The sequence below is a fragment of the Calonectris borealis genome, chromosome 2, assembly GCF_964195595.1.
Source record: "Calonectris borealis chromosome 2, bCalBor7.hap1.2, whole genome shotgun sequence".
In the NCBI taxonomy this organism is placed as follows: domain Eukaryota; kingdom Metazoa; phylum Chordata; class Aves; order Procellariiformes; family Procellariidae; genus Calonectris; species Calonectris borealis.
In genome coordinates, this window is record NC_134313.1 from 139,538,068 (window position 1) to 139,561,674 (window position 23,607).

The following is a 23,607-nucleotide window of genomic DNA, read 5'->3' on the forward strand; positions in this document are numbered from 1 at the left end:
AAAATATTTTTTTTTTAAATTCAGTCATCAAAAATATCTATAAACTTAAAACCGATCACTTAGGATGATTTGAAATATTTCTATCTATTATTTTCAAACATTTTTAAAAAGTGTCAAGGACATTTCTAAAAGAAACCTAGTACTTTTTAAGTGTCAAAACAAAAGTGTTTTGATTTGTTCAGACTTGTGTGGTGGGCTTTGTTGTTTGGTTGTTTTTTTTTAATGGGAGGAAATCAGGAATACTTGAAAAACAAATTAGTGATACATTTTGGGATACCTGAAACTGAACTTCTCAGCTGAAAAAAAAAAAGCCTCATCTAATAAATTTAACTGAGAACCAGTATAGCAAAATAATTCTGGTGAAACTAGAAAAACTTGATGTGGAAAACACCAGAATGTCTGCTACATGGAGTATCCAATCTACCACCTTTAAAAGTGGAGCTGCAGCTCAATTATCCATCCAATATTTTCCACTGGTTTGTTTATTATCAAATATGAAACAGCACACAGGAAATGTACAATTTTGTGAGGGATGATTTAAAAACAACAACAAATATATCTGCTTAATGGCTGTGGAATGATTTTAAAGCCATGATAGTAGCTTTAATCGCCTCCAGTTCTCCACAGTATACAATATACAGTGATACAGAGAACTAATTGAACTAATAAAAAAAATGGACTAAAGCAGTAATAGAAGAAGTGATATGTATGAGCCAAGGTCTCAAATGTATTTCAAGTTCATCCTGAGGAGCTGCCCCATACCCAACAGGTAAGACAATTCAAGATTAGAGATGCCAAACAGTCCTGGTTAAACTATTAAAGCAAATGAGATAGTGACACATTTCTCAATGTTTAGCATCATAGTTAGATAATCTATCCAATTTTTTTCAGTAACTGGTAAAATTCAGGGCCAAATAAATGGTCTGCAGGCAATTCACAACAGCTCCTAACAGGTTCCGATCATGGAGGTGCCCATAGTAAGAAACCAAGCACTCCTCTTTCCGTGATCTATTACAGACGCAAAAGGCTAGAGATAAGGAGAATAGATCTGGAAAAACTAGCCAGCACCACAAAAATAAAGTTTGGGGAAATTTGCAACAATTATTAACAAAATATCTTTAAACATCTGGGAAGTTCTCTACTTTCTGTGAGCTTCCAAATACTTTTTTTTTATATAAAAAAAGAAAGAAAATAAAAGGAAGCCATATTGATTTCTCAACTTGCCATATCTTTTTTTTCATATTTTTCTTATTTCCTCTGGATGAAGAAATAAGACTGTATGTGCATAATCCTAATAAAGGAACAGTGGAAAGAGAATGCCTTGGCAAACCTGTAAGTGCTGGTAAAAGACAGAAGGAGGAAGGGGAGGATTTCTAGTCCCATTTTTAAACTCAGAATGATCTTCTAGGATCCTGATATAGCCCCTTTAAGTAATAATTTTATTTATAAATGCCTTTTTTGAAATTCAATTTTAATTCTCTGATTTCTTTGGAGAAGCAAAGTTTCAGTTAAGTCTTCTTAACTTAAGAAAAGAGACAGAAATCGTAGTTCAGAAAGCAAATCTAGGCAAAGTTCCCTATGAAAGAGACTATACGCATAGAATTATTACTCCTATAGACTCAACAGATTCTCTCATGATCCTCTTTAGACTGTGAGAGGAAATGTGTTTTCAAGCAGCTAGTGCAAAGGGCTTTAAGTATAGACAAATCTTTCCATATTCATGTCAGTGAAAATGAGCACAAACACATGGAGATCTCAAGTGCCTAGGAGATATCAAGTAGGTGAAGAGAAAACATTTGATTTGTGTATGTGTAAAAAGTTTGTGTAGTGAAAGTTTCTTTAAAGAGGACATTGAGCTGGTGCTTAGTTAGCAATATCTGGCTTGAGAATAATTACTCTGGATGATGAAGGCATTTTTGACTTACTCAAATGCAGACTTTTGGCAGAGAATGGAATCACCTTGCTTTTGATCAAGGTAAGAGAAGATGCTTTGATCGGGATAAATGATGTAAGTGATAAATTGAAATTTGAATGACATCATAATGAATCATGATGCTACAGGTTTGTGGGATTGTGGGGAAAAAAAGGAGAAAAGAGTCCTTTTAATTATGGTTTTTATAAGCAGGCCTTAAAAAGTTGGAAAACTGCTTTCACAGATTCTAACAAAATAAATAAATCTCATGGTATGTATTATAAGGCTGCTGACTGACATTTTTAAGGGAACAAAGTATTTTTATGTCTGTAATGATAGGATCTATGGAAGGCGTGTCTCCTTGTTCTTTTTTTTTTTCCTTTTTTTTTTTTAATTTTCAATGGTACATTTGAAATAGAAATGCTCTTAAATTTTTTGCCAGTTTTGAACATCCAGAATTTTCTTCCCTGTTTTTTAAGGTTGGTCTTTCTTCTTTTAGTTCTTTTATTCTATAAAGATGTATAGAGTACAAATCAGGAAATCTTAATTGTAGCTATATTTATTCTAGTTCTTTATGGGAAACTTTCAGCTCCATTTAATAATAAAAAGGTGTTAATACATTCCTGTATGAATAAATGTGGGAAGGTGTTAAATGGGGGGGGGAGGGGGGGGAGAAGGGGAGGGTATTTTCCCCTGCTTTTGTAACAATCATTTATCTGACATTGGTTGTCTTTAAGAGGTGACACCTTCTATTTTAGAGAAAAAAATTCTAATTTTGCTTTCTTTCATTTTTCAAGGTCTCAGCTTCAAGGCTTAGTTTACTCTTTTTCTGCTTTTGCTGGTCTGGATTCAATATTTAACTCTGGAATATGGATATGTACTTTATGGACATCTGTATTTTTACTGTGTGATTCAGCCAAAAATACTTAGATATTTTGTCATTTTACCGTTATAATTTTTTGATGGCTTTTTGAACTAATTTGACTTTATGTATATAACCATGGCATCCTTGTTGTCAATAGTTGGAGGTGAGTTACATTATGCATGGCTCTAACAATTTACTCATTGCTTAAGCTTTTGAGCATTGTTCAAGAATGTCCTAACAAACTGACCAGTATCTGTCAAGTACATCATTTTTACTATCCTAAGGATAGAACTGTGAATGGAATATTTAGTTTTTGAATAATTTTAGGTGTGTCTGTGCGTCTAGGTGCTTCTTTGTGTATATCACTGCTTCTTTGTATCTGTGTCATCCAAGGTACTTGTACCAAAGATGGCATCTTTATGATGATGACATGAACTTCCCTGGGAGGCAAGGATAACTTTCATCCTGTATGTTTCAGTTTTTGAAATTAATATTTTGACACCCTATGAAGAGAACTTGACAGTAAAGAATGGCATCGTGTCCAGAGAATGAGGCAAAAAAATCATTGTATCAACTTAAAAGATTGAAAGTCCTCCTTGGAAAGTTTTTCTTTGGCTTGTAGTCCAGTGCTAGCCCTCAAACACTTGATACATGTTTTTGCCATGAATTACATTTACAACATGTAATTTAGGAATCAGAGTTGATAATACAAATCAACATTAAGAGAAAGCAAGCAAGAAAGTTCCATAATTCAGGTATGTTTTCCTTTGTATCTTCTCTGTGTGTGTGGGGAAAAAAAAAAGTTACAATGACTCAGGGGACTGTGCTTAGTAAATTTAAGCTTTCCTTTGTAAGATGTGAATAGAAGCCAGCTTTCTTCCTCAGGCCATCATCAAAAGCATAGTGATGATAATAGAAAGAGTCAACAGAGTTTGTTACAGGAACATCCTGAATAAAGTACCAGATTTCAGAGATTGTAACCTTAGATATAAGAAGTTTTACATTCTTATGGTTTTCCTGAGGCAAATCTACAATCTGAGGACTTTTATGTTGTCCTGAGCTTCTGTTCTTATTTGCACTGGATTCTAACTGAATGAGAAGATGGTGGTTTTTGTTTTTTTTTTTTTAAATATAGCCTGGCCCTGTTCACAATGGGATTCCAACATTTCCTGTTAGAATGTGATTTACCAGGAATTTAATTAATCTCCAGTTCAAACTGTACTGCAGGCCTCTAAAATTAAAAAGAAAAATAAACATAGCAATTAACATTGAAAGAGAGCTAAACTTAGCACTTGAAACCAAAATTACAATAAATAAAGATGAACCCAAACCAAAATTGAAAAAATGAATGCCAGTGAAGTCTATTATGTTCAAAAGCCAAATATGATTACTGTATTTTAAATCTTAAGCTAAGAAAAAAAATGGATCATTATATGAATGGCATAATGTAATTTTATAATCTGGGTCCTATCAAACATAAACTGTATCTTTTATATTACTGTTTTTCTTAGAGATGTTTATTTCTTCTCCTTCCCTCTTTCTCAACCAAGATGTGATTTCGAAACACAAGCAAATAAATGTCAAATCCTTCTGCCTCTGTTCTGCCATTCCATTTCTGAAATTCTGCCAAACTGAAAATTTCCATTCAGACTGACTGGCATTTGTTGAACTGATTTTTTTTTTCTTATTATTATTATTTTATTTTAACACTCTTTTTCAAAAGTAGTGGAAACTTTGTGCAACCCTTGCTGTGTCTATGCATGACATTTTAAGAGCAGCTGCTTCTGCGGATTGTTTTCACAATAGTACATTTTTTCCTGCAGACGCTCTGAAAACCCCTCACAAAAAGCTTCAGTTATTTGTAAGTCTTGGTCTATGGTGTTTCCAAACTTGTACGTAGAGCAGGTACCACCCAATTTAACACCATGCCAACCTAAGAAATACAGAGACCAAATAAAAAGCTACAGTAAAGAGTAAATAAGATCAGTGGAAAATTTGTTAAAATCTCTACTCTCCTCCTCCTCCTTTAAAACAAAACAGGAGATTGTACAGACTTTGGCTTCAAAATCTCTGCTCTACTATTCAGTTACACTTTTTTTATTATAAAAAAGAATAGGTAGAATAATATGCACAAGGAAATAGATAGAGCAGAATGGCTTATGAGAAATTCCTTATGTAAAAAAGACTTTTCATATTTACAGTAGAGTAATTTCTCCAGTCTGCAATGTATTAGAAAGAAACATAAGACCATGAAATGTCACTATGCTACAAGAATTCTTCTCGCTCTTTGTGGATGCTACACACACTGTTTGCTTATTAAAGCAGCAGACCGTTCTCAAAAGATGTACTATTTTAGTTATGGAACCAATGTTTTTAATATACAATAATGGAAAGTCACCGGTGAATTCTGCTATGGTTGTGCAGACCTGAAAAGCCTAAAAGTGTGTGGATTCATAGCAAGATATTTCAGAGAGCAAGATGCTCCTTTTCTGGGCAGCTTCCTTTAAGCTCCAGTCACCTCATCTTGTTTACTTCCCTATGATGAATCTATAGCTGTAACAGCAGCAGTAGCAGGTGGGGCTAGACCATATTTACCCTGTTTGGCCCTTGTTGCATATAATGGAGCTTCAATTCCACCTCCTGCTTTCGAGTTCTATTTTTTGTTTCTTTGTTTGAATGCAGGAGATTTTAAAATATAATTTATTCTTCAAAACAGAAAAAAAATCTTTAGGGCAAAATAAAATCCAACACGAACCAGTAATTTAAAGAAAAGAATGCCTTATTAAAACATGATACTCTAAAAATGAGATTCCTAACATTCAAAGATCGCATGTTCTTCCCTTCTCCCCTCTTTTTCAAAAACTGAAAACTAATGAATTGCAAAGTTGCGAATGATGGTAACCTTGTGCACTCTATATGGAAGAAGCCTCTAAAATCAGAGCTGACTTTGGTGACCCAATATAGGTAGGTCAGAGAAGCAATGAAGTCCTTGAATATGACTGACATCCTCCCAGCATGCAACATTTGTCCCTTTTATTGATCCTTGGTATACTCACAAGAGCCTAATTTTCCTTTTTTGAAAAACAGGGCTAATTATGCTCTCCTATCTTGCTAGCAGATTTTGGGAGGTGCAAATGAAAGTTTTTAAGCGCATTAAATTCACTGAATGAAAAGATTGCTTCCTGCTTCTAAATGTTCTGTGCCTGTTACACTTTATAATTCTAAGGGTTCAAATGTTATTGTGTTGGTATATCCTCTGTGACACTTATTATTTCTGTGAAGACTTGCACAACTCATTTTGGGGGACTCCTGCCTGTAGTTTCTGTACATTCTACTCCTGTCCATACATATAATTTTAGGCTCCATTTTTAGATGATTTCTTCCCACCTGGAATTTCTTTCTAATGAGGAATTTACCACATGGCTAAAATAGTTGTTTAGTCCTCAATCTAAACATCACTTTCAAGAAAACATTAGCTTTTCCTGGTCACTGCCTACCTGCAATTTTGTTATCTCTGAACTTCACTTTCTCTTTTGACACCTCTGCCTGCACACACCATGTAGTGCTACCAAGGACTAGCTCCTTGTCTGTATTGCAATCCTCCCCCAGCTTCCATGCTCTCCTCAATCATTTTTCATAGAAGCACACTGCCTTTGGCTCTTTGTAATGTAGTTTATCCTAACTCTGATATTGTCTGCTCTAGGTAGTTGTCTAATAGCTGTAATAGCCATACAAGCAATAACAAAAGCCTGCAGTGCCCTGCATTTGCTACTTACTTTCTGCTTTGTATGGGAAAAGTTCTCATGGAAAGCTCAGGAACCTCATACGTTGTGTTCTTTCAAATGCTGCCTTAAAACCTCTGATTTAAAATGCTTCTGCCTGGCTCAGATAGAAACCATAACTTGCTACTGCCTATTTTGCTACCTCTGCCTTTCAAGGATACCAGTTTCGGGGAAAGGAAGGAAGACACATTTTCATTTCTGTTTGATGAATGAACACCTATGCTCTCTAGGGCAGAGACTGGCATCTTTATTCAGCACCTTCACAGGCACAACAGAGCCCTGCTGCAAGGCTGGCATTCTCAGCACCAAAAATTACAGAACATATTATATATGGCAAAATTGAGAACGTAATGTAAATGATCTGATTATCCTCACAGAAGTTAACAGTCCTTTTCCCCTGCGTTAGCCAGTCCATAACACATAAATGCTCCCTATCGCCAATGGACACAAGAAATTAATTCCTCACCTGAACACAAAAGGCAACACATTCCTCTCACCCTCTTGCCAGCAAAGCAGCTTCCTAATTAACTGGAGATTGGGGCAGGGTTTGTCTTTGAAACAGCATTTACAACAAATGTGCTTTTCAACTAATGCCATGGTTTACTTAGGTCTTTATTATTTCTTTCTGCTATTAAGACAGGTCTTTAGTATTTAGACAAGCATTAAGAAATACTATTCACTGTCTTTTAATTTTTTCTTTCTATAAGTAATCTATATCTGCCTTTCAATGTCTTGTTTTATGTGCTTGGAGCTGGGCTTATATTTTGTCCTCTTTCTTTGACTCTAGTTTCTCTTGGAATACTCAGATGTTGTATTCATATGTCTGGGTTTAAGGATGGTATGCAAAAACGGATGGTTAGGTCTTGATGGTTCTAGGTATTTATGATTTCACATGTGTATATATAGCTCCAGATGGGAAGACTAGGATATAAAGAGGAGAGCATCACAGATAGTTAACATATTAATAGTGCAGGCATGATAATGCCAGTAATATGACGTAGTATCAATATAGCCATTGCCTGCTAATAGTAATAGTTCTGATCATTGCCAAACCGCCAAAATTCGTAAACGAACATTTGTAGAGAGAGGTCATATTTTTTACTAGCCCAGTTGTTGCAGTTACTAAAAAAGAGCAGATAAACTTAAGGCCCTTCTTTGGGTGCAAAAGCTTGTTTGGTTTTTTGTCATTACAGCCACTCGTTTAATAAATGGCATTGCTTTTTCCTACAGACCTCTTGCTGCTATGTTAATATCTGTGCTCAAGCTCTGAGCATGTCCAATAGTGATCTTGAGTGAGAGTCTGTAATTCTGAAAGGGCACTTTGTACCATTTTTGTGTCTTCTGGATTTCAGGCTGTCAGGAGGGCTTAAATCATGACTAAAGCCATTTAATGTGTACTAAACAACTTCTAAACAACAGATTTTCCAGCAAACTTAGTAAACACAATCTTTAAGCATTTCTCTTCCTTTTCCTTCCTTCATGTTTGTCTTAGACTATTAATGCATCATTAATGCAGGAGATTGAGGTTTTCTACAACCCCTATGAACTATAGTGGGGCAGAAATCTCACATAAAGTATGTGAAGGATTCAGAAGTGTTTGCATGATTCTCTCTTGGCATTCATAAGGGAGGACATGCAAATTAAAGCCATCTGTGAGATTAGGGGTTGTGCACAAATTCTTTGACTGGCCTGATACCCAAATGACTTCTAGGCTGCTTCATTATCACTTAATCATGGCTGGCCATTTTGTGAGTGTAATTGCAAGCTGGGAACTTCACTGACCCTGCAAGAACCTATTACAATTTACATTTACATGTTTTTACTTGGTTTGTTCTTCCAGTGACTCATATATTGCTATATTAAGTTCTGGGTTAGTTCTTTTTTATTTTATTTTGATTTGCTCAGTTGGTCAATAAATAAGCATTGTTGATAAGGGATAGTGATGATTTATACGAGTCAATCAAACTAGCATTTAACTTGTTCTCTGGTAGTTTGTGGTGGAGGACTGCTTACTGCTTTGGTTGTGATGGTGTGCAGAGCTGAGCATTCTTTCCTGTGCATCAGTTCACAGGTCTAGATGATCCACGCCTGTTTTGTAGGAACTGTTATTGAAGTTACTACATATGTGTAGCACAATTTTTGCCCTTCACCGATTCAAAGGGAGCTAGATTAGGACAATCCAAGGAGCTAGATGCAGCCAGGATCTCCACAATCAATAGTAATAGACTTTCTATTATTCTCAACAGTACTTCTCAAGCAAAGAAAGTATCATTGTCTCGATTTTTAAGCACAAAAAACCCCAGGGAGATGGCAGGGGTTGCCCGTGCAGGCATTATCCAGAATACTACCAGCAGAGCCAGAACAATACTGAGGTTACTTTGCTCCAACAACTGGGCCAGTGCTCTAAGAGAGTTGCCAGGCCTCCTCCTTTCTAAAGCTTTTATAGTCAACCCTAAGTCAAGCCTTATTTATGATGAAGGCTGAAAATACTATTAAATGAATTTACTTTTCACCTTTCTGCAATAAAAAATTTGTTTGGGCTTTTGGTTTCTGGCACTGTTTGTGGAATATCTTAATTTTAGTTTTCCTGGCTAGCATAATTTTCTAGTACATAAATGTTTACTGAAAATTGCCTTGCATTGCATTATCAGGTAAATGGGCATTTAAATGCAGTTACTTATGGAGGCCTCTAGGTTCGTGCAATGCTAGTTCTAAATTACAATGATGTATGCAATGTGTTATTAATCCATACATTAAAAACAGTCAAACTGAGATTACTTCTTTGTTTTCTTTCCTTCTTTCTTTGAAGATACTTATTTGGATGTACTTTTAATTCCACATCTGATAGTTTAGCATATGGATATAATCATCATATGTTTTCTTCCTACTGGTACTTTCCTATTTCCTAATTTAAGGTTCAGTCCTGGATGCTGCATTTGAATCAAAGGCTTTGCAAAAAGGCATGCTGTTGGGCAAGTATCTGCCCTATTCATTTCTCTGTTTTTTCCTTTTTAATTTTGCTATTATATACTACTTTGTTGTATGCCAGTACCATCATGATAAAATAAGCACTGTTAACCTGCTGAAAGAGTCAGCATCAGGAGGTTAAAATGTGGTCAAGGGTTAATTTACCAGACAGAAATCTCATTAGGTTTTCATGGTTTTGCTATAGTCAGTCACATACTTAGTTGTTATTTTATTGAGTCTGCTATACACTGTGTTTTAAAAGTTGCTGCTCAACAGTTGTTTGTATTGATGGCATCCCTTTCGTTGTATATCAGGCCCATAAGTACATCACATTTACTGGGGAAATGCCTGGAAGAAATGGTTAGGCTAAACAATTTCAAAAAAACAAGCGGGGTTTTTTTAACTTAATGTTGTTTTGAAATGTACTTGCCTATTATTTCAACTGTGACTGTCCTTTTTCTGAATTATTTTCTTTGGTGTAAGCATAATTTTATGAAGGTGTCTAAAAGGTTTATTTTTTCAGCATAACGCATTTTTGAGTACAATTCTCTGTCTTGTTATCAAGTCAGTTCATATTCTTTTTTTTTTTCATATTGAATTTAGATTTTATCATACTGGATTATGATGGTTTATTTCTTTATTTGAAAATGTGGTTAAATTCTTCTCACATTTTCCAGGAGAAACCGGTGTTTATCAAATCTTCTCTTTGCTCTGTCTGTCTGGATTTACTTCTATTATTTTTGTTACCGCAATTATTTGTAGCTCCATAGTGTGCGAAAACAAGCAAGAAATATATATTTCATTGTCTTCTTTCAGATAAGTGTGTGAAGTATATATTGCCATTATGAAATGGAAAAAATATATAATTTTCAATATATAGTGAAGCTTTATAGTGTAACTGAACGTCTGTTTCTAAAACAAAACAAGTGTCTTGCTTCTAAAGCAGTACCATGAGAAAAGCTGAATTTTTTCAGCCATCTTTTCTAGTAAAATAAATTCAGCACATTTTTTTTAGAATATTTTCAATTTGGTAAAAAATGTGCAGTCTTTTCAACTAAAAAATAAAGTGATTTTTAGGTTACTTTTTAGTTTTCTAAAAGGATTTTTTTTAAAAAAAGATATTTAAGAGTACTACTTTCTGAAAATAGTAGTTAAAACATAAAAACTTTATTAAAACAAAAAAAAACCACCAAAGTTGCAAGGATTTTGGACAAACATGCAAAATTACAAAATAATTATTGTGGCCGCACCAGTTTACATGTAAGACAGGTATGACTGGTGATGGTACAAGACTGCATTTCACCACACAGATTGAATGGGTTGCCAGTAGATATGTGGGTAGTTTTTTGTTGTTTTTTTTTTCCTGTAAGCATCTACCTCTTAATAGTTAATGAAGTTTCCCCGAGTACCACTCAGCACAGTGGATGAACAGAGAGGAGGATAAAGAGGGCTTCAAAATAGCTTTACTCTTCCTTTCCTCCCCAGCATGTGTGAAAGGGCCAGATAGGGGGAGGAGGGAAGGAAGAGGCGTGTGGTGTGAGGAGTAACAGAAAGCAATGCAGTGCATCTCCTGCCAGGACACCTTTAATGCACGGCTTCTCTTGGAGTTACAGCCCAACCAGGAGCACGGAGAGCTTGGCTGTTGCGGAGTGCTGACCTCCTCCATCTCTGTGAACTGGGGTGCCAAACCTGTCACCATGTGGGTGTATGTGCTAAAAGGTGGCCACAGTGCTGTGCCAGCAGCCTGTGAGGTGCAGGCTACGATACAGGGAAGCGCAAGATGGGATCCTGCAGTGCAAATTTCACAGGCGGTACCTGATGGGTGTGAGGTCCCTCAGAAACTTCACTTGGGGCTGGTTTAATTACCTTGTCTGACTGACACACCAGCAATTTTTAGTGCACTGTTTAAAGATAAGCCAATCCATCACGGATTTTGGTTTAGAAAGAGTATACAGTAAACTCTGGCACTTCGGGAGCTGGTTGGCGAGCCAGTTAGCAGGGTGGGATGGACGACTGGAGACAGTAGCTTCATCAGTTCTGCTGGTCCATGGGTTAAAGTGGCCACGTGCTCCCCAGGGACAGCTCTGTAGCCAGAGCCTTCCCACAAGGCCATCAACCCTGGCTCGAGAGCTGCTCTAGTCTGGGTATAGGTATAAATAAGAAAATGATGGCCTCATTATCCAGGAAATTTCATTTATACCTGGAGAATTTGGTTGAGTTTTATTCCCCTGTTATATTACAAAAGTAGCTTATAGGAGCAGCAACTCAGAGACTTGGCCAAGAACACAATAAAATGATTATAGATTTATACAACATATAGAATATCATTACTTTCTTGTAATTCCAGGTGTGCTGGGATGTGTGTGTGGAAACCGAAGCAGCAAGGACACAGAAAACAAGCTGCTGGTGGTGGACATTTTCCCTGACAAGGCAGTATGGGAAGGACAGAAGTGTCGGGAACATGGTGCTTTCCTCTTCCTTAGCTGGACAGGACAAGTAGCAATTGAGTATGAATAGTGAGATCAGAAAGGAGGAAAAAAAAAAAAAACCAAAACCAAACCAGGTTGTGGCAGGGCAGAAAGTAATATGCTCTAGAATATAGTGAAACAACTGTAATTTTCAAAACAAAGTAGTACAGAAGAAGTAACTTGAATATTGTTAATACCACTGCAGGCAATATATGCAAAAGCAGGTTTCTTCAGTTGTCTTTACACTCTTAGCTATAAAGAAAACCCTCAGAAAGGGCTGAGGGCAAAGTTGGACTTGCTAGCTTGGAGCTCTGCCTGTTAATTGCTGAACTGCATCAGATCATAAAAATCTGAAACTTCATATCTTGCAGCAAGACAGTGTCATAAATACCTAAATTTACCACCTGATTCCAGCAATATCTGGAATTCAGTGCTCAAAGAGAGGACAAATACAGCTGCTATATGAAACCACACAATCTGCTTTGGTGCATTTTGTCAGTTCAGAAAAAGCAGAGTTTTTGGACAGAGCCCTCCAACAGCCACTCTACACAAAGAAAGCTCACTTTCTTTGAGAAGTCCTCAGAAATCCTGAGCTTGATATGTCCTGGCACCACTGGACCAAAAAAACCCTAGATCCGGTGCCTGGATGCTGCCAAATTCTGTCCACAAAACCTAGAAATTATGTCATCATCATAGAAATAACAATTGCTTTCTATGATTCAGCTAAAAAAAAAAAAAAGCAAACCAGCCTGGGATGCCACCAGATCCTGACAGAGCGGTGCAAAGGCTCCGCCGATGTGGCGTGAGCCTCTCGCCGCGCTCACCTCTCCCTCACCTCTGGGCTCCCGCGAAGTTTTGCGGGACTGCTCTGCCATCAGAAAAGGCGCGTGCGTGTGCGTTGTTTTGCTTTTCGGAGTCAGGGAGGCTAAACTTTTTTTATTTTTTAAAATAAATTACGTGAGGGGAGGGGGTTGCCTTGCCACCCGGGGAGTGTAGGGGATGTGTTGTGCCCGCAGCAGGATCCCGGGATCCGTGTGGCGGTACCGCCGCGCATCCGAATTGCCATTTCCGATCCCCCCCCCCCCACCCGGCGGAGGAGCCGAGGGGAGAGCGGAGTCTCGCCCCCCGCGTTGGCAGCAGGGCCGGGGCGGGGGGCGGCGGGGCCGGGGCCGGGGCCGGGGCCGGGGCGGGCGGGCGGCGATCCGGCGGGGGGCGCGGGGAGCCAATGGGCGGCGGGGATCCGCCGGCGCGGCTCGGGGGCCCCTGGAGGAGGAGGAGAGGAAAAACCACGGGATTGAGCTCTGTCAGTGGCGCTCGCTGCTTCCAAGGGGGAAGTGCCGGGGAATAATTAATGTTTTTATTAAATTTGGAGGGAATTTTTTGCAGCCGATCGCCGCGCGTGGCCTTCAGGTGGGTCTTCCCCGCAACTTTGTCCGCCGCCCCGCAGGATTGCGTGGTGGTGGGCTGCAAAAGCCGTCCTGGGGGGGAAAGGTGGCTCGGTGCGTTGGGGGGGGGGGATGTGGGGGTGGTGGTGTGTGCGTGTACGTGTGTGTGTGTGTGTGTGCGTGTGTGCGGCTGCGGCTGGCGGGCGCTGCCGCCGCTGCCGTGAGGTGCGCGGCGAGCCCCGCCGTTCGCCATTACGAGTTGAGCACACGTTTGCGAGAGTCGGAGCTGCCACTTGCGCGGATCGCCCGGGGGATACGGCGGGGAGTGTAAATAAAACCCTGCCTCTCGCCTTGCTTTCTGCTGCTGCCTCGAAGTGCTTTTGCTCCGTGTTTTCCTGGCAGAAGCGTGTAACCCAGGTGAAGGCAGAGAAGGGAGGGTTGTTTTTATGAATGGGACTCTCTGAGGTTAATTAGCTATGCAAATTCAAGCAGTTCATTCATGATTTTTTTTTTTTTTTTAAATCTAAAAGCCATCTTGTATTCCCCTCTAGGCTGATTGGAGTCCAGATCCCGAGGAAATCTCCAGATCAAATGCCCAGTAAATAAAACACTGAGCTAAGACTTGTGGAAGAGCTGCAGAATGGATGGATTTTATGACCAGCAAGTGCCTTACATGGTCACCAATGTGAGTGATCAGTTCAGAGTTGGTGTTTATAAACTTGACTCCGACTTATTTCTGTGGGGGAGTTTTGCAGCCAGAGTATCTGCTTTGTTACCGCTGTAGGGGCGACTCTTCATCTGGGAGCTTTGCCTGGAAGATGAGCCTATCTTCTTAGTTATTTCAATAAAGCATCATGTTCTTTTAAAGACAGTTTTGGGATGATTAAAAAATCATGTACATGATTAGCGGATGAGAGAGGCAAGAGCAGCAACAGCTGCATTCAAAGTTTCTGGCTGTGTTTGCCTGCAACGCTCAGAAGAATGAAGTTGAGGCAAACGTTAACATTTTTTTTCTTTTTTGTTTTTTTTTTCATTCAGGACTTTGCAAACAATGTTATAAGTAGCACAGGGAAACAAAGCAGTCTATTATAATCTCATATCTGGGTTCTCCTGCGTAGCTTATGCAGAGGGAATTTATGTGCTATTGTGTAGGTTTGTGTACTTTAGATGCTAAAAATACATGGTTGGTATTGTGTTGCTGCTTGAACACATTATACATGTATCTGTACAAATAGATGTCTACATAGATAGATTGAAATGTGTTGCATTTAGACACAGGAATCTTTTGGAGGATGTTAGGTGCTCAGCAGTATCTTTTGCTAGAAATTGGAGGCTGCAAGACGATCATTTCCCTGTTTGAAAATGCAAAGAAGTCATGCCGGCTTTGAGTATTCTTGATTAAATGAAAAAAAAACAAAAAACCAACACCCTCAGATTTCTAAAGTAACTGATCTTTCCTGTTTATAGAATCCGCGTGGGAGAAACTGTAATGAGAGACCGACAAATGTCAGGAAAAGAAAATTCATTAACAGAGACCTGGCTCATGATTCAGAAGGTGAGGGCTTGTTTCCCCCCCCCCCTTACTTACTAATGCAGAGAAGCTTTTTGAGAGCTATTTATTTATTTATTTTGGAGATAAATATATCTAGATCAATCTGAATAAACAAGACAAGAAAATTGCATTTACTACTGCAAAACAAACTGGGAAAAGCAATAAACTGATAAAGTTGATATTCTTTTCTTGACTTACCCTGTTGCATTTTAGGTACTGCTACACATGTGGTACACTGATGTCATGCACTGAGGCCAAGCCTTTGCAGCATCTGACATGGCACCTGGCTTTTTCACCTTCAGGCCTCTTGAGATTCAAGGCTTTCCTTATTCCTCCCATCTTTTAACATCCTTTTCACTGGTGTGTGTTCACTGGTGGTAGCAGGAACGAGAATGCCAGTGTGGAGACTGGTGGTTTTCACTCTAGCTTTACTGTAGAGCTAGTAGTCATGCTCCTGGTGTCTGGTAGCCTGTTTCTATTGCTGTGTAACACTGGTAGGGTTAAAAATCCTGGGAAATTCAGTTAAGGAAGTCTAGAGTGGACGAAGTTTTGGAGGGCCAAAGATTTGTAACTTAGTCCCATCAGTAACTACTCACATGATTGTAGCTTGAGAACTGTAGTCTAGCAATAGCTGTTAACACTTCTTTAGGTTACAAGGTCAGTATAGATGCTACGCCTACACCCCTGTAAGTACGTAAGACATATAGGAAGGTATATAGGGGCCTACAACTTATCCTACATAAATCTTATCAGGGTGAGGACTTTGATACACTTTTCAAAATCCCTACTTGTTCAGAAAAGTTTATTCTAGGGTAGATTGAAAAGGAAACTTTCTGATTTTCAGTTAAATGATTTCCCAACATGAACATGAGGTATCAATCCGCAGGATAAATGAATAGCCTCTGTCATTTAAGTGTATGTAAATAGTTATCTGTCAGCATTCATAAAAGAGGAAGTCTCTCTCGAAATACAGTAAATTAAAAATAAACCATTTGTCAGTTCAAATATTCTACTTAGTCTTAGTAAACAGAATTTTCATAACTGAGTTTCTGAGCTTTGCAAGTAAGCCGAATGCTGCTCTGGTTTACACCCATTATAAGCAATTGATTTCAGTGAATTGCAAAAAAAGATAAGCTGCTGCAAAACTCAGTCCATGTAGAAGGTTTCACTTTAGAGTATAGTGAGTACAACATAGAGGAAATAGTGATGATTCTCTTGTCATACAAAGTAAAAGATAAGGGGAAGTACAAAAGGTTTTCCATTTCTGTTTGCTATTGCAGCATCTCAGATCTTTGCCTCAAAATTTTTTTATCATAGTTACGACCCTACTAATAAAAATACTCAGTCATTGCTCAGGCAGAACACCCTCTGAAGTCCGAGAGAGCTTTATCTGGGGTAGATATTGCAGGAGGAGGCCCGAATTGTGTAAGGAGAAATAGTTCACCTGTAAGAAAGATTATAATTTTAAACTTTGCTACGTATTGCTGAATGAGCCTTTTATACTGTAGAGCATGGTTAAGATTCTGGTTATTATTTCAAGAGGTTATAAAATAATACAGTAATTAATTACTTTTTTTTTATTAATAGGGGTAGAAAAATCATTAGTTGCAACCCGAAAATACCTACTTTGTCTGTACGTTTGTCTGCCAAAATAGAATTCACGTACATTGTTCTTCAGGAAAAATATATTTTCGAGCATATTTTAATCTTCTGAAGAGATTAAAGGTGTAAGTCTTTTATCCATGTCTTCATCTTTTTGCAGAACTCTTTCAAGATCTGAGCCAATTACAAGAGACATGGCTTGCAGAAGGTAAGGGAAAAAACTGCTTGTAAAAAGAGGAAAAACAACTCTGGAGGGGAAAAAAAAAGTCCTGAACTTGCTGTCTTAATGTTCAGCCCAATTAATTGAGCTCTAAAAGAGCCACCTCATGTGTCATGCATACATTAGAGCCTCTGATGAGTTTGTCTTTGGGGACTCTGGGGCTGCTCTACCCAGTGTCATCACAAATTACCAGGAGAAATTGCTTCCAGCTCACAATCACATCTGCTTTTGGCAAGAACTAATGCACCAAGACTTCAAGTTCTAAGCCTCTGTTCAGATTTTAATTGCAATTGATCAGGTTTATATTATTGTACCTCGAGAGACTACATACAGCCAGAACTGGGCTTGCTGTTTCCTTTAGAGCAGCACATAATTATTTGGTGTTCTGGTGGAGTACTTTTCTGATGGCAGAAATTAGTTTCTCTGGGTTCATCGGGACGGGATGCTTCAAGATTTAAGTGCAAGTGTCTTCTTTCCACCTTGTTCACAACACAGAACATTAGGTGTGTATGGAATACTTAAAAAGTACTATTTCTTTTTTTTTTTTTTTTTTCCAGAAACCTTTAAATATTTTGCATGTTATTTTTGTCTTCATATTTGTAGTTGTGAGATTGTGTACTGGGTGATCAGAAAACTGGCATCGGTCTGTTTTACACCTGCTTGGGCTTCTAAGTATTTCAAATAATCTTGCAGAGCACATTCTACTGAAGAGACAAGGTTTAAGAACAATAATGTAGAAATCGGAATTTAGAGTAGCTGCTGAGAGATTAATTTAACAATAACAAAAAATCAGCTGCTGCATTAAGAGAACTTTAACAAAATGCAAGGTAGCTTTCTGCTTGTTGAAGTGTATTTGTTCTCTTCAGCAATATTTTCTGATTTTTTTTGTTGGATATTTACAATACTGTTTATTTCAAGAATAAAGATTTTTATGCATTGTCAGTTCTTAATATTTCTAGTTGAAATTTTTATGTAAACTTCTGCATCAGAAATAAACATGATTTTGATGCAAGTTAACATATTCTCTCCAAATTTATCCTGATTTAAATGAATGTGAGTATTCACATAGGTTTAATTTTTATCATGTACTGGACTGTGCATAGTTGTTCATAGAATAGATGTTATGCTTTTTTGGGAAAGGAGGAATGTTGGGGTGAACTGCTTGCTGCTGGTTTTCATAGAAAGAGGGAAATACTGCTGATGACTGCTTGCCTACATACTGATTTTGTTTTAACAGCTTTATATATAGTTAGTCAAGTTCTTAACCTATAAGTAAGTTGTGGGGTATTGTTTATTTTGCTGGCATTTTTATTCTCCTAGCATTATTTTTAGCATATGGTTATTCTGTATATAATCAAAAAGTCCTCTTTAAATTAATGGATCAGAGCATATATTTCTATGAATTAATATGGTTCTTTCCTAATCATTGAAAACAGGATGTCCTGTACTAAGATCATTTTTTGTAGTATAATGATCCGATACAACTGTAACTGTCTCCCTGTGGTAATATTCGTAAGAATCTCCTTATTTTGTATCATCTCATTCATTCTAACAAGCCAGAAGTATGTTAAAATACTACTCAAAAGATACTATTTTTTGATGGAGAGGAGAACTTTTAGTTTGATTTTTCACTGGCATGGATGTTTTTGTTTCTGAAAATGATTAAATTTCTTTGATTATAAGTCAGAAAAATACAGGCAGATTCATAATGCATGTGCAGATAATAATGTACATTTGAAAAATAATATGGAATGTAAAAACTGATTTAATCATTTCTGTAGGTACATAAATTACTGTAATGGCAATTTTTATTCTGGAGGCACTGCTTATTTTAGACTAGAATGAATTGTTTGAAAGCCTTTTTTTCTCTTTAGCTGAGTCTGTTTCACTTAATAAATTTAGATAGGTTTTGAGAGAGAAAAGTGTCTAGTCCTGTGTCAGCTAGGTGGAGGAACCTTTGTAAAAGCAGATAGCATCATCTGTAAGTATTTAAAAATGCAAAAAAAAAAAGTTGCCTTTTCATATAACAGAGGATAATAAAGCTAAAAAATGTTATCATTATATTTTTCCACAGCATATTACAAATAAATATTACAGATTTTTCAGTGTTCCAGAAATATTTTAAGAAATCTATGTGTTTCAGGCCATGCCATGGTTTTAGCTGTTCCATAAAACGCAAACTTTGCACAGCTTTTCTAAAGGCTAAACTAAAACTGAAATAAAAAGTCAAGATGAGAAAATCAAATATTGAGCTGTTAACTTGATCCCAAATTTTTGTTAAAAAAACCCACCCAAAACAACTTTTAGTAGTCTTTATAATATACTAGTGTTTGAGGATATTGTAGCTCAGCTCTAATGTCTACATGATTGAGCTTGAGCTTAGCCAGGAAACAGATTTTTAAATCAGACTTGTTTACCCATTGCTAGATGTGTCCATTTATGTTCCTCTGGACCTTCATAGGCTAGAAGTCTGCCAATTTGGCAGCATCAGTAATGTTTACATATTTCTTTTCATAATGCTCTGGAGCCAGGGAAATGACCATGAAATTTTAAAACATCTTGACCCTTTTTAAGAAAAGCAGTGGCAGCTGACCAGGTTTCTCCCATGAGTTCAGATCCCCACTGGGGAGTAACCAGGTCAAAATCTACTTATTAGTTAGGAGAGGAAAGTGAGTTGCATTTTATGACACACAAAAATGCTGTGGATTTTTTTGTTTTGCTTTTCGTGAAGCTATACTTACTACATCACATATTTTAGCCTGGAGATTTTTACAGTTAGTGTCACCTGTGACAAGTTGGTGGTAAACAAGTAAACACAAAAGAAATGTATTCTTTTCCCATTGAAAATGGTGGGAGGTTCACATGTATTAAAGAATTAATCCAAAATGTAAACAATTCAGTAACCTCTTTAATATTTTATTACTCCATAATTAACAAGCTGAATACTACTTACAGAAAACTTACAAATGTATTCCACTAGCTGCATACTAGATTTTTATGGGAATGAGTTTTGCTTCTTACTCTGTGTAGTATTAAATATGTAGGAAAGGATCTAAATTATTCTGATGTAAAACTTACCCTGAATAAAGTTACCTCATGTCAATTTTTATGCAGGACAGAAGATAGATTATAACTGCTTCCTGATGCCAGAAATTGAAAGTGGGAAGCCTTTAATAATTGTTTCAACCTTCAAACTTGAAAGGAAGTAGTTAAAATTGCCTATTGCTAACCAAGGCAAATATTATTCAGATATTATGCTTTGTTTTATATTTAAATAACTTGATGGCAACATTTTGTCATGATAATATTATAAAATGACTTTATTGATTCTGTATATTTGGAATCAGATTGGTTTTGGCAGATAGCAATTGTTCGGTGACTTGAAAAAAATGGTTCAAAAATTAATCTAATGTAATCTCATCATGGTAGCTGTTACTTCTTATTCTGGAATAAAAAGAAGAGAGAACAAATTCTTAATGAGTGAAAGTCTCCTTTCCATTATGAAAACATTTGGATTGGGGGGAATAATAAATTAACAAAACCCCAGATTTTTATTTAAAATTACTCTTTCAGATACTAGTTTCTCCTAGAGCTTGTTAAAGATACGTAAAAGGCATACCAAGCAAAGACAAATAATGAATTTATGCACTAGATCTGCTTCCTAGAGCAATAGATAATACGCTTCTCAGATGGTAAAACTGAAAAATAAAATATAATGTTCTTTGGGTCACTTGAAAAAATACAAAAAGATTAAGTGAACAGTAAGTGGTTTGAAATAATAGCTACAGGTAACGGGTTCATGCCTCTACTGCAGCTTAGCTAAATTGAGTGGATGGCTACTACAAGCTATCAGTATTTAAAAGCCAGTTCTTGGTATCTGAAAGTAAGTTATTTCTCTCAAATAGTTAATACCCAAATTTAGAATGAACTTTAGGAAATAAGTTTCTGCCCTCTGTTCTCCTGTTACGAAGGATGTACCAGCATCATGGTGATGTCTAAGCTAGTGTTGACTTCTAGTTTATTTCTTAAATGAGGAGGTATGAAAATGAGTAGTTTCTAGTTCTCAAAGGATTATTTTTAATTAAAGGAAGTAGTAGATCTTCAAATATTAGTCTAGTTAAAGTGGCTTCATTTAAATCAGTGAAGATGTGTAGCAGCTTACTCTGGCTAACTACCTTTCTTCTGCCAAAAAGTTGTAAAATTTACCCAGTGTAAGGCAAATGCTATGTAGCCACATTCAAGAACTATTCACATTTTTATAGGAGCAAAAATAGTCAAGAAATGATAATTTAATACCTCCATGGCTGAAATCTGTCTGATGAGGGCAGACACTCTAAAAAGCAGTGAAAAGATTTTCATTTTGGAATTTGTCATACAAAGAATAGCTTTTTTTTTTTTTTTTTGGTTCTAGTGATCTGACAGATTTGGCTTTCAAATACTCATAACTCTTGATCTTAAATATCTGTGCACAAAAAAAGGAGAAAAGTTAGACTAGGCAAAATGGGGGTGAGGGGGAGGGTGCTCTTTTAAAAAGAAATCCAAAGGAAATAAAGCCACTAGAAATCTACAAGTCTGAAAGTCTGTGTAGTAATAAACTTTTTAACGTTTTTCTTGTTTGCCGGAAAAGTAGATGCCTTTTACTCAAAATAATAATTTTTGAAGGCGTAGTGGGGTTTGTAAACCATGAGGGATATAGCGAAATGTTAAATGTGAATGTTCCTTTTAAGCTACCTTTTTTTTTTCATTTTTAGTACAGCAGCAAATGAAGAGCAGATTCTACAAACCCATCTTCATATTCCTAAGGATTATTCACATAAGGAAGAATTTTAAGATCTGGAGCTAGTTTTGAACTGCATTTAAGTTTACTAGTCAGAGCATCTCACTTTATGTAAAAAGGGTTTTGGGTTGCTTTGACAGCAAATCCGGTGCTTATGGGAAATAATATTTTTTTACCATCTTGAAATTTGTCACTGTTTTGCCTTCTGAATGCTCCTTTGTTAGAAACAGTTGTTCCCGTGGAAAAAAAAAAAACAAACCCAAAACAACAAAAACACACCCCACCCAGCTCTTTCAGGAATACTTAAAATTTATACAATTTTTCAGATATTCAGAAGTAACAATGAATCAAAGAAAACTCAGTTGACTCATTACTGTTGAGGCCTGAAGTCTCATTTTAAATGAAGCCAGAATACTACTGTTCGTATATAATTCCCTGTCAATTTCTTTTGCCACTTTGAATAAATCATTGATATTTTAAAACGGATTGCTCTTAGCTCTAAAAGTGAAGCTTGAGGTCAGAGAGCACAGTACCGCAGGAAGTGTTCTGCTACCCAAAATAAAGTTTTAAGTGAAGCGAGGAGGTTTGCAGCTTCTTGTTTTTCTGGAAGGTTTCCGTTTTTTAACAGGAACACCTTTGCCTGGAGTGCAGCTGAGCTTCTGGAAGCAGTTTGTGATTGGGAGAAGGAAGAGTTAAATTTAAGCCCTTTATAGTTCGCTTAACTTTTCATTTATTAAATACGTTCCTCAGCAGGTCTGTGCTGCATCTTGAGACAAAGCAGTGAAATCAGTGTGTTTATGCCTAAAGTTCAAGTTTACTTTGCTGTAGCTTTCTGGAAGGGTGTGACATGAAAAGCTTGTGGTTGGGGCCACATGGTTCATGCTGGACTGTGTTTTTGTGAATGGAGGCAGAACTCCAGTTCTGACTGCTTGTCTTGAGGAATTGCTTCGGAGATCAGCTGTCTCATTCACTGGCAGAAAGAATGACTCATACATCTTCTGCCTTGTTTGGCTCCAGGTCATTGTTACAGTGGATAGAGCTGGTTTTAATTAAATATTAACTCCTTTTGTCCTGGATGCTTGTTAATGGGGACTTTTTATTTTTGTTTACTTGCAATGAAAGTAAGCTAACAGGCCCTAGTTTTCAGCTTTTTTTTTTTTCCAAATTGCTTTCCCTTTGCAAAATGAGCTGTCAGTTCAGCTTTTCAAAGGCTTTTTAAAGCTCTAAAAACTACAAACAAGTATTAAGTATTTTTGTGCTGTAGATGTTTGCTTTTGGCAAACTGATTTTAACTCAGTAAGTAGTGAAACTGTAAAATCTAAACTGATAACATCGTCAAGATCATCATTAACATTTCTGTATGCTTCCCAAATCCTCTTTGAGACATTATAGCTATAATCAGAATAAAAAGAAAACTTTTGGTAATAATCTAGACTGAGCTGGATAGCTTATGCTGCAGATGTTGTCTACTTCAGAAGTTTGAGACTTGATGGCTCTGAATGTGGAATGAACTAATGTAGCTGCTTCTGCTATTAACAGTAAAAGCCACGTGCTTAATATCCTTCAAAACCTTTTATTAGTCTTTTGGTATATACTTGCCTTCTCAAACCCCCATAATTAAGTAGCTCAGGGAAGTATTCTCATTCAGTTAGATGATCATTTCAGATATCTTTTCCAATTTTCCTCTGAATGGCAAAGTAAAAAAAAAGTTTTGGTGATTTATGCATTGTGTCTTGTATTGAGTACGTTAACAGAAGACCAATGAAGATTTTATGGCAGCCTTGCTGAATTGCAGTATTTGTGAATAAAGGAAAAGAGGAAATGAATGGCATACGTGTATATATATGTGCAGAGAGTTGCAACACTGCAAGTTACATTTTCCTTTCTGACATTCAGGCTGAAGTGTCTTTACCTGTCTGTTTAATTTGCTACAAAGTCTGCCTGTAATTATCCAAACTCAAGGTACAAAAGCCCTCTTCCCTGTGAGTAATGGGATGATGTATCCCAACGATTTGCCCTCTCACAGCAAGATGCTGCTGGAAGAAGTCTGTATTGGGCTGATGGTAGTTGCTTGCAT

General features: G+C 37.1%; 1 protein-coding gene across 2 annotated transcripts in view; it reads left to right on the plus strand.

The window, feature by feature from the left end:
* Positions 1-13,870: 13,870 nt before the first annotated feature.
* ETV1 (ETS variant transcription factor 1) overlaps positions 13,871-23,607 on the plus strand; it is a 66,021-nt gene continuing 56,284 nt past the window's right edge. The window contains exons 1-3 of one of the 2 annotated variants that reach the window (XM_075143658.1): positions 13,871-14,064; positions 14,847-14,934; positions 16,694-16,741. In XM_075143658.1, the coding sequence (XP_074999759.1) occupies positions 14,020-14,064; positions 14,847-14,934; positions 16,694-16,741 (181 nt within the window). In that variant the 5' untranslated portion in view covers positions 13,871-14,019. Of the gene's footprint in view, positions 14,065-14,846; positions 14,935-16,693; positions 16,742-17,195; positions 17,257-23,607 lie in introns of those variants that run through there. The other variant, XM_075143659.1, reaches the window with a different exon arrangement.